Source organism: Harmonia axyridis, chromosome 1 (genome assembly GCF_914767665.1).
Source record: "Harmonia axyridis chromosome 1, icHarAxyr1.1, whole genome shotgun sequence".
NCBI lineage: Eukaryota > Metazoa > Arthropoda > Insecta > Coleoptera > Coccinellidae > Harmonia > Harmonia axyridis.
This window is the reverse complement of record NC_059501.1, coordinates 24450701-24466421: the sequence shown is the minus strand read 5'-3', so window position 1 is coordinate 24466421 and position 15721 is coordinate 24450701. Positions and strand designations below refer to the sequence as shown.

General features: G+C 30.9%; 1 protein-coding gene across 1 annotated transcript; it reads right to left on the bottom strand.

The window, feature by feature from the left end:
* Positions 1 to 3802: 3802 nt before the first annotated feature.
* LOC123688906 lies at positions 3803 to 14866 on the bottom strand. Its single transcript, XM_045627654.1, has 12 exons — positions 14739 to 14866; positions 14480 to 14673; positions 14081 to 14422; positions 12655 to 13552; positions 12236 to 12411; positions 11598 to 11816; positions 10316 to 10952; positions 10021 to 10259; positions 6467 to 6922; positions 6185 to 6409; positions 5736 to 6125; positions 3803 to 4076 (listed from the first exon to the last, which is right to left on the bottom strand). The coding sequence occupies exons 2-12, from the start codon at positions 14660 to 14662 to the stop codon at positions 3921 to 3923; spliced, it is 3921 nt and encodes a 1306-aa protein (XP_045483610.1). The 5' UTR covers positions 14663 to 14673; positions 14739 to 14866; the 3' UTR covers positions 3803 to 3920.
* Positions 14867 to 15721: the final 855 nt, after the last annotated feature.

The window sequence follows — 15721 nt, the reverse complement described above, 5'->3', positions numbered from 1 at the left end:
CTGTCTCCTAGTCCACCTTTCAAATAGACAGGAGTATCATCAGCAATCTGAAAGGAAGGACATGAATATTTTAACTCTAAAAAAATTGTTCATTAATAAAGCATTTCAATAAAGCAAAATTCAATGATTATAACTGATTTTATTATATCTACCTACAATCTATACCTGAAAAAGTAGAAAAGTACTAAGAACAATATTAATAATAAGAAAACTTGAAAGTATTTTCCATTGAAATGGTAGGTATGTGTGAAACATGAATATTAAAGAAAATTTGAATTCCAATCAAAATGGAGGTGTAGGGGGAGTCCGGGACTCGGGAGAGTTTACCAGGAGGGAGACTATAGCCAGGGCTCATAAAAACTTTGTGTCTCTATGTATTAAGAGATGGCTCCACTTCTTGGATGTCATACGCTCACCCCGAGATTCTCCCGCGACATCATTGCGCTCTTCAGTTGGATTTAGGAATGCGAAGTGATAACGTGATTTCGTGTCTGGTGAGTGATTTTTTCGGATTTTTAACATTTCATTGCTGTTGTTTCATATCCATAGATTCAAGTGAGTAACTTATTTATATGGCAAGTATATTCATTCATATAACACTAACAGGATAAAGCTTTTATGAAAGTGGCATAAATTTTTTTTTAATTGAATAACCAACATATTAGTGTGGGGTGGGAGACATTAGGCACATGTGAGGGGGAGACTTTATCCAGAGTAATCTCTCCCGCAATTCGCTAGTTAAGTAATTTTTTTTATATTTCCAGATTAATGAACACTCAAAATGCCCTTCCAGTATAAGAAGAAAGATTCAACAAGGAACAGGAGTAATTTGAATTTATCAGTGATAACAAATGCTTTAGATGATATTGACAAAGGAAAATCTATTAGAGGTGCTGCTCTGGAGTATGGAATAGATAGAAATACATTGCGAAATTATCTCAGGGATAGACAAAAATGAACTAAAATAAATGAACTAGGAAGCCAGTTCAAAACTTCCCAAATATTCTCAATAGAAGAAGAAAAGAAACTCGTAAACTATCTTCTGACTTGCAGTAAGATGAATTATGGGTTGACTAGAAAAGAGGCTCAGAAAAAAAATTTAAAATGGAAATAACAAAGGCTAAAACAAAGAAAAAAACTGTCAAAAGACAAATTTTACAGTCAAGTGACAGTGAAAGTAGTCCTGAAGAAGAACTCGAGTATGATGATAGCTCTGATGGCTTATATGACGTAGATGATTGGTATTGTTTTTTATGTGGGACAGACGAGAAGATAACCATGCGAATGTGCGCTGTTTGTGGAAAATATGTCCATGAAATGTGTGTTGGGCTAACGAGATATGACAAGGAAGAGTTTATTTGCCCTCATTGCTCAAAATGAGAGAAGATGAGGAACTAAATTTTCGTATTATGTATATCAGTGATACTCATTAGTTTACCAAATACTTATTTCTCACCCCTTAGCTATGGTTCCTATTTTTTTTTATGTTATACTATGTGCATTGACATTAAAACATTATATTTTTGAATACAGTCAGTATTTTAACTTATCATTTTACCTTTTTTCAAGTTCGGGTATTGTCTCCCCATATGGAGGGTAGAGTCTCCCACCCAGGTGGGACATATTAGCCAAAATTATATTTCTGAGAATTCGTATATAACTTTTAAATTATTTGAAGTACGCCATTCGTCCTTGAGACAAAATGTAGGTTAATAGTGCAGCTTAAAATAAAATCAACAAGAAAAAGCTATATTTTAACCCAATAAGAAATATGGGTATTTTGGTGAGAAGCGGTTCAACTCTCCCGGACTCCCCCTAAATATTGTTACCAGGGAGTTACAGCTTTTGAATTATCCTTATTTCAATGTTCATAACAATATTCATCAAAATTTTAATGGCTATTCCAAATAGAATTAAATTTGATCGTTAGAAAAATTAAGGGGAATTAGTTACATCACAATCAAATGAAAGTCCTACCTGAAATTGTTCTTGCAATTTCTTCAACCGTTGTCTTTTTGCATACATTTGCTCTTCAGTTGCACGTACTACGTTCGATTTATGGAATTGTCTGGAAACAGTCCGACAAATAGGAACGAGGGTCTGAAAGAGCAAAAATTATGTAATAATATTCTGGTGTAAAAAATTTATATGCATAAATACTTAATGAGCTTTCAATCATGAAAAATTAATACCTTGACTGCATTCATTTTCACTGAAGAAACTTTCTTTTGAGAAAAAAATAACTATTGCAATCTAGTAGCCCAAATTCAGTGTGTCTAATGATTGATAATCTACTATGGCGGAACTTTGACAGTTCGGGTCAAAATTCATTATTCTGTGACGATGGAATAATCACAAACATAGAGAAAACTAATCTTTTATTTTTGTTCTGACATTTATAATACAATAATGATTAGTATTTACCCCATTTCAAAAACCTATTAATGTAAAATTATAAATCATTTCAGCTATTCTTATTTAAACGGAATAAATTTACTTTGCATAAAACGTGTCGCCATCTATTGTGGCGCTAAACCACTACACAAATTGAAATATGGGTAAATGTTTACAAAACCGCCCTATCGTAACTTTTTATTGTTTTCCATTGAAAATGAGCTGTCTTGGTGATTTTCAACGATGGCAAAGTAACAATATATTTCGTTTTCAATTTGAAGAATCGTGGAAATTTGCATAAAAACTAGTTCGCCATCATGATATTAAATACCATCAAAAAAACATCCTTTACCTTACCTAACAGATAACAGGTTAGATTAGGAATGATTTTTGATGGTTTTTAATGTTAGCGCACTAGTTTTTATATAAATTTCCACGATTCTTCTTCAAATGATAAATACTATGAATTGCTATAACATATACTTCCGCCTCGAATTCGTAGACAGGTCTCAGTCAAGAAATCTTGGGAAAAATTTCATTTCAACCCAAATTTACCTTACCTCCCTGACACTAGAACTGCCAGATAAAGTCACGCAATCCTTTATGGATGAATAATTTCCTTCAATTTAATGAAAGTGACAAGGAAATTTATTGGCGTTCGGAATGGAGTTCTTGTAATGTCTTCAACAAAGTCTAATCATTGATCCTTCAGAGAAAGTTCCAGGTTTCAATCTCCCTAGGAAAATTTGGTGTATTTCAAATCGACTTAGTCGTAGTATGCTCTTCAAGTTCTATTGAAAGACCACTATGTGAGTTTGGTGTAGAAGAAACCATTCACCACTTGGTGAATACTTATCCAATTTATAATTTCATGGTAATTTCCAAGCCATCTATTCAAATTCTTTTCAGAATGGGTCCCTAACTTTAAATCCATATAATGGAAACTATTAAATTAATTACTATTTTCTGGTTCTTTTCTTTTTTAATTTCAGATTTGATTATAATATATATGTCATCAACTTTTAATGACGAGGAAGAATGAAAAAGACTTCATTTGGATGAAGAAGCCCTTCAATATAAATTAGTCAGCTTATTCTGTAAACAAATATACAAACCAATAACTACACCTACACAGGAAGACAGTTTTTATCTATATTCTTGTATCATACGTTGAAATGTATGATGCCCCATTTTAGTTTCCTCTGCTAATTCTGCAATTTTTATCTACACATGCTTAATTGTTAATTGATTTTTTTGTATTGGCCTATTTTAAAATACATAGATTAAAATAAGGATTAACGCAGTATAACAACTGAACTTTGAATTGTTTTATTCATTCGATTTTTTCACCTCACAAAAGATAAACTGTAAAAATTTCGAGGAGATATAAAAAACTTTTCCCACAAGATAATTACAAATGGTTATTGTTTATTATTATATAAAATAAATAAGTTCAACAAATAATATTTACAACAGTTTCAGCAGATATTAAGAATCAACAATATAACAATTATATATAAAACTTCTCAAACTTTTCCAGTAAATCTATGGAATCTCTTGAAATCATCAAACACTTTCTTGAATAACTCTGTTGATGCACTGCTTAAAACCCGTAGAAGGTAAGAAACTGCATGATTATCACATATAGAGATCAGACTATACATGCAATTATTTAGATGGACCTGCAAAAAAAGACATAAAATACAAGTCTTCATTTAATAGGTCCAAGAAATTAATACTCTCGATTATGAGTTATCTCTGAGACTTGTCATTATACATGTCACCAAATTGGAAAAATAATGAAAGATAATGGTAGAATATACTCAGTGACATTAAAAGTGTTACACCCACAAGAAATAATTTTCTCCACTTCAACAAACTATTTATATCCCTTTCAGCAAAGCAAACAATGGATTTTCTCCAAAGAGCAAATGTTTTTCCCTGTACGCCCTGTTTGCAAAATTTAAATTCTTTTGAACATATGTGCGTATGGCGAGGATAAAACTGTCTTCTTTGCACCATCCTACACCCACTTAATGTATAAGTTCAAGTTGATTGGATTATGTTGCTATAAATAGGCATTTCTCTAATTCTGTGGTTATTCCCTTCATTCTTCCACATCTTGTAGAACAAAATCGTGCGAGAATATATCAGAAACGCACAGTTTTCATGGTTATATTTTATTATTCTATGTTGGTACTCCAAACTTTCCGCCACGGCTTTAGCTGTCAATTCATCAATTTGCCTTAAAGAAATCAGTTCTGCCAACCAACAATTTTCAATGCAAAAATCACTAAAATATATTTATGGAAATATTTCATTAATTTCAATGAAAATGCAATGAATTAGAGAAAATAATGTATAATACTCGTACAGAAGGCTCATTCTACCACTCGTTCATTCCAAAACTCGCCATTTCGTGGCTCGTTTTTGAATTTTGAACTCGTGGAAGAATATCAATGCCTTCTGCACTTGTATTATAAATAACTATTATCATATTATTTTGTCAATGCCTAGACATATTCAACGTCAGATAGAATAATCTACTGAATTTTGCCTTTTCTTGGAGTGTAATAAAAATCTTCATTATAAATATTATATATAGAAGTCTACTCAGCTACATAGACATCATCAGAAACAAGTAATTTTAAGCGCTCATTGTTGTACAAAGAGAGCGCTAAATAATTTCAACACGATGTCTGTAATTTTCGAATTTTGAGCTAAGAGTGTTCTCAAGCGAAAAGGTTCAATCACTGATGACAAAGAGTACGTTCTCAACTTCTAATCTGTTGAAATTTGCAGATTACGTTCAAATCTTGAATGCCTCGGTTAGGTTCTTTAATGGACAAAATCCGGCTCAGGTTCAGTAAATATGGCATTCAAATGCCAAATTACAATTTCCAGCTCCATGCAGAATTTCAACTGGATCACATCACCAAAACCAGAGAAAAGTATTCAATAATGAATTTCAGAAGCTGCCGAATCAGGGCTTGTATATCATTTTCCAAGTTAATCAAGGAACTCCATTTAGAAGAATTTTAGATACTTTTGGTTGTCGGTGACCCAAGACATTAGTATTTTACAATGATAGATTTTACAGGACTTGGCAGAGTGAATTCAAGTAGCACAATGAAGTCATTAATTCACAAGAGATTTCAGGAACATGTGTTGAATAAGTATGTCACAACAAGCAATAATTTGAAAAATTTTAAGGATAATATTAGGAAATATGCGATGAAATAAACATTTCCTATTTCTCTATTCTTGTAGATGTAACACTTCTAATACCACTTTTCCAACAGAAAAGCAATGAACACAAAACCAAATAAACATATTCTTACCTTAACCTTTGGATACAATGTAAAAGTCTCATATTGATGAAGAATATCTCCAATGAGATGACAAGCAATTCTTGCCATATCTTTCTTATGTATCACTAAAAGACGCACTAACTTTTCCAACTGATATGCACAATCTGCCAAATCTTCTAATTCACTTAGATCGTTATTCTTTTCTGCTTCTCCACATCTTCTGCATAAGGTGGACAAAAAGGATCTGAAGACTTTCAAATAAGTTGGAAGTCTGTCCATGATCATAGAACTTCGATGCTTCAATAAACATTCCAAGTAATTGGTACATATGTTGAAGTCCTGATAAAAATCGGACCCTTTTTTTAGCAAGGTGTAAGGGCTCATCAAAAACATGCTCATCATGCAAGGAGATAGTACTAGCTGCAAAAATCAAATACAAAATATGGCATTTTTTCATGTTTATCACAAAAAATACTTACAGTCTTTCGGTTAATGATAGCAACTTCAAACTTCATGATTTCTTCAAACATTTTTTGGTCATAAATAATATCTTCTTTGAGGCTTTGTAATTGCAATAAGAGCTTCTCCAATATTTTCTGCCATATTTCAATTTTAATGGGATTGAGAGAAGAAGTTAATAAAAAGGTTACTGTTTGAAGATGTTTGAAAAGTTGTGAATAATTTTTTTGATGAATAGATTCAACCTGAAAATTGAAATTTATAAAAAAAGAAATAAATAAAACTATCACAGGTACACCTACCATCATACTGAAAAGATCTGACGAAATCAGATCAAATAGGTCATTTGGCATATGTTCAAATATTAAACAAAGAAGCTGAGAAAAGTCTTGTTCTTCACTAGGGTCTACTTTTTTCATTTTACAATATGTCCATATCTTCAATGGTAACTCTGGAGAAACTTTGAAAATATGTTTATTTGGTAATACTGTACAAAATAAAGAAGCACTTCCTCTCGGAAGTATATCTTTTTCCATATCTAAAATTAAACTCAGATATTTGTCTAATTTTTTCACCAATTTTTCAAGTTCTTCTTCTTTTTCAAGTACTATCCAGTGTTTTAAACAGCATGCATATGATGGAATCATTGATTCATTAGCTTTTTTGGAAGTGATTATTTCAAAGTTTGCTTTGAGTATATTATTTCTGACTTCTGAACAAAATTCTTTGAATTCAATTGAACTTTTTGATTTCTTTACCTGAAAAAAAAAAATTCAACCTAAATACTAGAAATTAAAGACATAAAATCAGGACCTATGGCGCTTTTTCATTAATTCGTCAATTGACTTCACATCAATTCACATCATTATTTTCTCCTTGAATTTTGTATGATTCTGATGGCACTATCAGCCGGAAATTTCGGAAGAGGCTTAAAATTGTGTTTCTTTATATAAGGAGCATTCATTTAAATTCATGATCAAGAGTGCTGTGGAGAAATCCGAGTTGATTTTCTGTGGCAACGAGAAGTGTTTAGGTTGTACTAAGATGCATAGAATACCTGGTGTGTTTACTGATTCGATTTTGTTTCAGACTTTTTGAGAGACCCACCTGTTGCTTTGGTGGTCTGCTTCACCAGAGTGCTGTAAGGTGGCGCTCTTTGAAATTTTTCGAATTTCCGCATCTGCCTGGTGCAGTTTAAAAAGGAAATACTGATTTTAGACACTGCAAACATTCACAATAAATTACAATTCAGTTCATATCGAATTTTTACTCAAATGAATGGAATATAATGAAAGACCATAGAATATAAAATATTATTGTTCTATACTCAAAGTTCTCGACAAGAGCGTAGAAATAGGGGGATACTGGGGGTAATTACACGGTGTTCCTAAATTGGAGATACAAATGAAAATGACAGATTTCCGGATCATTTTAAGAAAAAAAGTCCTATAACATGAGTCCCCAAACATTTTGTTTTGAGATACATGTGTTAAAGTTTAAGTTTTTTTCTCGTATAACCTTCCCTTCACAAGATATTTAATATGAATTGGCCATAGATATTCCAGTTTAAAGTTTTCCCCATGTGATATGCTAATTTTGAATGCAAATCTACAGGGTGATATATTTTCTGGAAGGATGCCTGCTTCCTTCCTCCAAAACTATATTTTGGTGAATGGCTGTTAGTTTAGAAAAATGTAAAAAAAATCTCTGGTCCAGTACTACACTTTTTGGTTTGAGTTTTGTCGTATCTGCTATCGATTTCGAGAAAAAATCACTAGTAATCCTCAGGGAAATCCAAATTATTATAAAGATCCAGCTAGTAAGCTCTAATGAATGCATTTAATTAATTATAAGTTTTGGTATTTATTATTATTAATAAATATTTGATAAACTGTACGGCACACTAGAAACAACCTGTATATTGAAAGCAAAGCGTTTGTGGGCTCATATTTATGAAACTTTTTTTTCTCAAAATTATCCAAGTAATTTCTCATTTTCCTTCGTAACTCTTATTTGAGAACACCCAGTATAAGGTAAGAACAACCGAATTAGTAACTACAAAAATTATTTCGAGTAATTTGGTTCAAACTTCAATATCAAACTTCTTTTTCTAACATTACAGATATGAATAAAAGTTGTCGTCAAAAATTTTTTTTTTCGATTATCCCTCCCCAAGAAAAAAAAGATCTATGCTCAAGTAGGTATAAATCTGAAAAATCTCCCGTTTTGTCTGAAAGTTTTACAGGTATAAGTAGACACACCAGGTATTCTATGCATCTTAGGTTGTACCCATATCACTATAACATTTGTTTACATACTTTGAATCTGGGAAGATTATGGTACAAGCTAAGCGTTACTCACACTCACAGAAAGTCAACTCTAATTTTTCCACAGCACTCTTAACCACGAATTTTAATGAACTCTTGTTAGATTTAAAATTTTTAACTCGGTTGAATCTGTTGACAATGAAGTATTAGGTTTTTTGATATTCTTCTTGAATTTTCTACGTTTCTGATAACGCTATCAACACGAAATTTTGCATGAAAAGTGACATGGTTGGGATTTTGTGTGTATATATTTCTATATATACACACAAAATCTCAACCTAATATAACTGTAATCAAGGAAATATTCAGTATTTAGTGTTAATTTTCAGCTTGAAATTGTTCTTTTATACAGGATGAGTCAAAAATGCGTACCGAGCTTTCTGGGGGGTGAGAGTATATAGAAAAATTAGTATAGTTTGATGAATAAACAAGGTCCAAAATGCATATTAAGGGAGCTATATATTGATAAAATTAAAAAAAATCCTCGGCATAACTTGTTAACAGTGAATGCCACCAGATTGAAATTTCGTGCATAAATTTATGTTGTTAAAATACATTTTTTCAATACACTTCTACATTTTTGATATTGTTATAAAGGGTATTTTAAAAGAGAGAGTCATGATTTTTTTGGGACAACTCCATTTGTTGTATTCGTTTTGGTGAAAAATAGAAACTATGGAGTAAAGAAAATTACATGGAAAAGGTATAAATACAAAAAATTCAACCGTTTTCGAGATATTTGAGTTTTTGTAGTCACATGATATCAGCAGATTCATTCATCGCAAGATTAATCAATAACCATAGAAGTTGTTCCAAAAAAATCATGACTCACCCTCTAAAAACACCCTTTATGACAATATAAGAAATGTAATAAAGAATGTATTTTAACAACATACATTTATGCAGAAAATTTCAATCTGGTGGCAATCACCGTTCAGAATTTATGCGGAGAATTTTTTTTTTAATTTTATCAATTTTGGAAATATCTCCCTCAATATGCATTTAGGGCCGTAAGTTTATTCATCTAACTATACTAATTTTTCAATGTACTATCACCCCCAAAAAGCTTGTGATACATTTTTGACTCATCCGGTATACACCAATAATATGAACTCTGCCTGTTTGTGTACATACATGCTGTCGTCACTCAATTGAGCATGAACATTTGTTTGATTAGTTTGCATAAAGTTACTGAATGTCAACCTATTCCAATCCATTTTATGGAAATATTGGGCTTTTTTTTCTGGTAATACAATCAATATGAAATTTTTCATAAACCTTTAAAAATGCTATTGTCAATCTATATGCAAAAATTCATCTTGGTTGGATCTGTTATCAAAAATATGGAGATTTATTTTTCTATTTCTGGTTTTACGTTTTAGTGGTTTTACATTTTCACATATCAGGAAATTGCAGAGTTAAACTAAACATGTATCAGTCGCTTTAAAGTTAATAATCTATTGTACATGACGACTGTTGATGAATATTCAATATGTTAGTTGAACTTTCATTGTTGTATGACTACTTACTTTTTTCAAATCCTTCAGAATCAGTAGACTATATTGCAAATTTTCACTATCATTAACATTTTCTAGTAAATAATCAACAACAGGAACTAGTCCTTTGATTGAATTTTCATTTTTTAAACAGTTTTCAGATAAAGCTCCAATAAATTCTTCTTTTCCACTAAAATTTGTAGTCAAATTTCTAATCAAAGACTTAGGTTCAAATAATTTCATCAAATCAATTTTAACCTCTCGAATCAAATCTGAAAATAAAAAATTTAGAACCATGGATTTCAAATGTAAAATGAATAAAACTTACTTTTAATACAGGTTTCTAGAACACATTTAAATTCGCTTTCTATACCCCAAAAGTTTTTATGCAATGAAAATAGACCAACTAAAATCAATGATTTGATTTTAGGGGATAAAAAAGGAATTGGTAATTGCATTAGATAATTGAAGTGAAATCGGATCTTATCTTCATATTCTTGATTCATGCTGACCTCATCAAGAGTCCAAAGATTTTGCTCATATACCTCTTTGAGCACTGAGAAATATGATTCATCCTCCTCTGAGTTAGGAATACATATTTCCTTATCAACAACAGATAAGAGTTTTTTCAATAAGGAACTTGATTTTGCCTTGGATAACACCTTCTTAATTTTTTTGAGTATGACAAAGCCCAAAGCATTACTTAAAATTTGTGAATCGCTTATGTCGTTTAATATTTTTGGTGTATCATCAACTCTAATCAATAGTTGATCACATATATTCATGATAACATCCAAATCCAATTTATGCAGTAAATGTTCATTTATGAATATATCAGAAACTATGTATTCATAGGCACCCTCCACATTGGAAGTTATTTGATCGATAGCTTCACGTTGAGAGTTCTCATCAATTTTATGGCCAAAGAGGTGCATTGCCCTCAGTTTTTGAATAATGAGTATAAGCTGAAAAATTGATATTCGAGTTTTTTTTTTCGGGACTGAATATTCTACAGTGGAACTCCCCTAACTCGAAGAATTCTCAAAGTTGAATTTTCTTCAGAAACAAAAACGTTTTTACATGACCAAGTTTTTTTTACCTATAAGTCGAATGTCCGTTTGTGGTGAAAGTGCTTTTGCAGATTAAAAATCTAGTGAAGATTGGAAAAATAACATTTTGCCAGATTTAATCAGACACGAAAACGATATTTTTAACGCTAAGAAACGGGTATTTTCTTTATTATTTATTTTCAAGATATGTTTAACCAACAAAACATAAGCGTTTAAAGGAAAAATATGCCTTGGTGGAAAAAGTAACACGGAGAGAATTAGTTATGGTTGCGAGCAATATGAGTGGTTGAGAATTGTTGAAATTGCTCGTTATTGGCAAATCAAAAAACCCACGTTGTTTCATTAAGGGCATAAAATCAATTGATGTTGATTACGAAAACAACAAAAAAGCGTTTAATTCAAAAACACTCAATTCAGTGTATTTTTTCGTAATTAAAATTTTCCGGAACACTAAGTGAAAAGTACTGGCCCTTGGAGGTTCGAGTTTGGGAAGTTCCACCGTACTTATAATGTATAATGTCAAAATATAAAAAAAATTACCATAAGATATTTACAGTTGGACTCTCCAAAATTCATTATTCTTTGGGACAATAGAATCCACTGCTCATGGGTCAGGAAAGAAAACAAATAGTTTGTATGATTCACATCAAAAAATATCTCTTCATCTTGCAAATAACCACTGTTGTAGTAATGAAACTTTATAAAACTTTCAGCCCAATCATGGGACAGATTGAGGAAAACTCTGACAAGCGATTGATCCTGTAAAATTAAAAAGTTTTAACTGAAAAGAAGCAACTACTTTGAGAAAAAAATAATTTTGAATTTGGCACAAAATTTTGATTTGCATGCAGTGACGATATGACACTTGGTATCGATACACAATTGAAGATAACTAATATTAGAATATAAGGATATTACAAGTAACAAACAATATCTAAAACTCGAACAACAATGTGCAAAAAACAGAATAAATTCATTATTACACTATAAACAACATGATAAAAATTTATTATTGGAAATCCCAAATAATAACATCAAAATAATTCAACATGTTGTGCCAATTAAATAACTGAATAAATACCTACTCAAAAATACTTTTTCATTAACAGAATATTGAATAATTAATAATAAAAAAAAACTCAGTCAAAGTTATGTGAATATTAAATTCATAAACTTACATGTTCCCTTCCTAAAAGAGCCCCTCCTAATTTATTTAGAATACCTTTCACTTCTCCCATGCTTGTATTGAAGTTTTCCATTATTTTTGTAGTAGTGGTATTTTCATCCATTCTGTCGATTCTTAATAGCCAAGATGTGAACTTGCATAACACTTCAATAAAACTGTTATGATCATCTATAATGAAAGAAATAAGTATTTCAAAAAAGATATTTATTATTTTGGGAAGAGTAAACGATTTTGGATCAAATCTTCCCACCAATAATGAAAAAACTTAAATATGAATATCTGAATTTGTTGAGTGATACAAAATTTCAAACATTTTCTCTATAAGCAGAAGAAGAAAATTATACATGTACAACAATCTCTTGATACCATCTTCATTTGATATTTGTTGGAAAATTTAATAAACAAACTCACCTTCATTTGTCTCCACGAAACCTTCAACAGTTTTATCTAAATGAAATATGAAAGTTTTGAACAAATTCATGTATTGCCAACTGGCCATCTGCATTGCACATTGAGAAAAATATCTCATGACTTCATCAGGAAGTACTTTGTCAGCATTCAGATTTCTTTTTATAATTCCTTGTAGATCATGGCATCCTCTAAATGTATAATATTCTTCGAAATTTTTATTATCCTCAATTGATTTGAGAACAGGTAACATCTTAGAAATTAAATTTTGAATTCTATGTAATTTTGCATAAGTTTCAAAAATTTTCAGAAGTAATCTAGAATAATTTTCTTCATTCTCAGAATTATCGGCAAACATAGAATAAGCAATTAAGTTATTTAGATGCTTTTCAACCAACAAAGGATGAATATCAATTGAGAATTCCAATACCTCATAAGAGTCTCTATTGGGGGAGATTGTTAGATTTAGAACAGAATTCACAATATTTTCTACAAATTGTGAAAAAGTTATCATTACAGAACAATTCAAGTCAACTTTACTATTTTTAAGAATTTTTAGCATTTCCAATAAAAGCTTCAATGATTTTGATAGTTTTATATCTGATGAACTAAATTTCGATATTTTTTTATTACTAAAATCTCGACCCAAATTGAAACCTAATAATTCAATCATAACAATTGAAAATATATAAACTATTCTGAAATCCTTGAAACTATCAACTATTGACTGAAAAATTATTATGGGAGCCGAGTAAGATTCTGAATGTGAATTAAAACTACCACCAATGGTTCTTAAAACAGCCTTTGGAATTTCAAATTTATCATCTGTTTTGCTTTCTGTCAATTTCAGGGAGTATTCTAGGTAATTCTGAAACTCTACAAGATTTTTATCCAATATAACCTGAAAAAGAATAATTGATATGAATATTAAAAATGAATAACTATATATAATTGTTTTAGCCAAGAGAAATTCAAGTTATAATTAAGGATAGCTGTATTACCACCTGGAAACTTTTCAAAATTAAACTTTCACTTGAAAAAAGTGAAGGTGACAAATTTAAAGAAAGTAGTTTCTGTAAGTTCTAATGATGGCAACTTTGTTATTGAAACTTTGTAATTTTTGACGATAACTTAGTTTCAACATGTTCACTACGACTAGATTTAGCCCATTTCAAATTATGTGCGGCACATGCCCCCAGCGGCATATTACAGTTAATGATTTCTGTGCGGCAAATTCCCTCGGGGATTCGTGTGTAAAACTTTTAGTGAGCTATATTTGAGCAACAGGCAATGTCAACTATGTTTTTGGTGCCGCACTGAATTCAAGGCATATTACAAGCCACCAGGGATACGTACCGCAGTGAACTTGTTAAATTAGCTGAATAATCAACCATTAATTTCATTGAAAAAAATTATAAATATAACTTACTTTCTTAAAAATTTCACAAACTTCAAGATAGAGTTCCTGATCTTCATATTTACATAAAATATCAACGAGTACAGGAAATATATTTTTCAAAAAATATTTTCGAAATTCCTTTTCACAAATAAATGTTATGTAAAACACCAATTCATTTTTCAGGAATAGAGCAACCAACTTTGAAGAGTTGATTTTGCTTAGAACTAGTGTAACAAAATTACAGTATACTTCCAGATTATGTCTAAAATATTGTCGGAAAGAAATGTGCTGCAAAACCTTATTTAATTCAAGGCTCATTAGGATGTCCAGTTCTTCATCTGATAATTTCACAGACCAGTTAGAAGTAAGATCCTAAAATAATATAAAATTAATGATAGCACTGCATCAAAATTGTGTCGGAACACTTACCTTCAAAAAATTATCAATTTTCCCATAAGAAATTGACAATGTCTCAAAAACTATATTATGTTTAATCAAATAGTTTCCAAAACTTGATTTTATCATATCTTCATTATGCTCAACCTTTGGGCATTTGCAGGATTTCTCTGATAATAATAATTCATCACCACTTCTTTTTATCCCCTTCATCATTTCATTGATTTCTACAATTAAGTTTCAGATTAAGATGAAATTTACACAAACTATATTTAAGATATAATTTACATACCACAGATAACCAAAAATTAAAAAAAATACTTTTATGTCTTTATTTTGTAATTAAAAAACTTCAACTGTTTGAAAAATATTGTCAGGAAATTTAACTTTAAACGGCATGAATTTTTGAGGTTATTTTCATTGATACTATGCACATAGAAAAAAAAATTGTTTATCTATGACTATTTGCTTTTTCTTCTTTTAGTTTCTGAAGTCTTGAAAATAAATTTTTTACTTTAGTTACCGCATATTATATAATTGTTAGAACACAATGAAATAATTGAAAGTACAAAAAGTTGTTGAAATTGATAATGCAAACAAATAAAATAATGTCAATCGATAAAGTATTTTGAAATTTATGTGAATACAAATACTATCCTTATAAATCATATGATTGCAATTTGGCGGGTTTTTCCCAAGCCAAATAGCTGGTGGACTCTTAGAATATAGATAGATTATTAATGTTGTAAAGGTGGACTCTTCTGTTGGGCTATGCATCGATCTCTATCTCTGCAAAAGACACTCCATCGTGGAGAGGTGACTCTGCAGTCTGCTGCAACGCGGTGAATCTCATAAAACCGCCGGGGCCGCACTAGAGTTGGCGCGACACCCATAACTTCACCTCTCGGGCAAACAGAGTCTCTGCAGTATATTGATTCCAAATAACTTTCTCCTATCAGGTTACCGTTGAGAAATAGTTGTCAAAACACCATTATTGAAGAAACATATTCAACAGCATTAGTCCCGTAATTCACTCTAATGTCGTTAACTAAAAGCATAGTATACAGGGTGTTCTGATTTGTTTGCGACAAACTGAAATGGGTGATAGATCACAACATTTTAAGCAAAAAAGCTCCTATGAACATGGGTCCGGAAATGCTTCGTTTCCGAGATACAGGGTGTTAAAGTTGAAAAAATAATTCGCGTTTTCTTTAATATGTTTTGACTGCTTCGAAATCCTTTCATGAAATTATTCCTATTCAAATATTAAATTGA

What these genes read in the sequence shown, in the direction of transcription:
- LOC123688906 (XM_045627654.1), bottom strand. Translation starts at nt 14,662, where the DNA reads ATGATGAAGGGGATAAAAAGAAGTGGTGATGAATTATTATTATCAGAG. An exon ending in TTTGTGAAATTTTTAAGAAA is followed by an intron (nt 13,553 to 14,080) that starts GTAAGTTATATT and finishes ATTCTTTTTCAG; the next exon opens with GTTATATTGGATAAAAATCT. An exon ending in TTTCGTGGAGACAAATGAAG is followed by an intron (nt 12,412 to 12,654) that starts GTGAGTTTGTTT and finishes CTTTCATTATAG; the next exon opens with ATGATCATAACAGTTTTATT.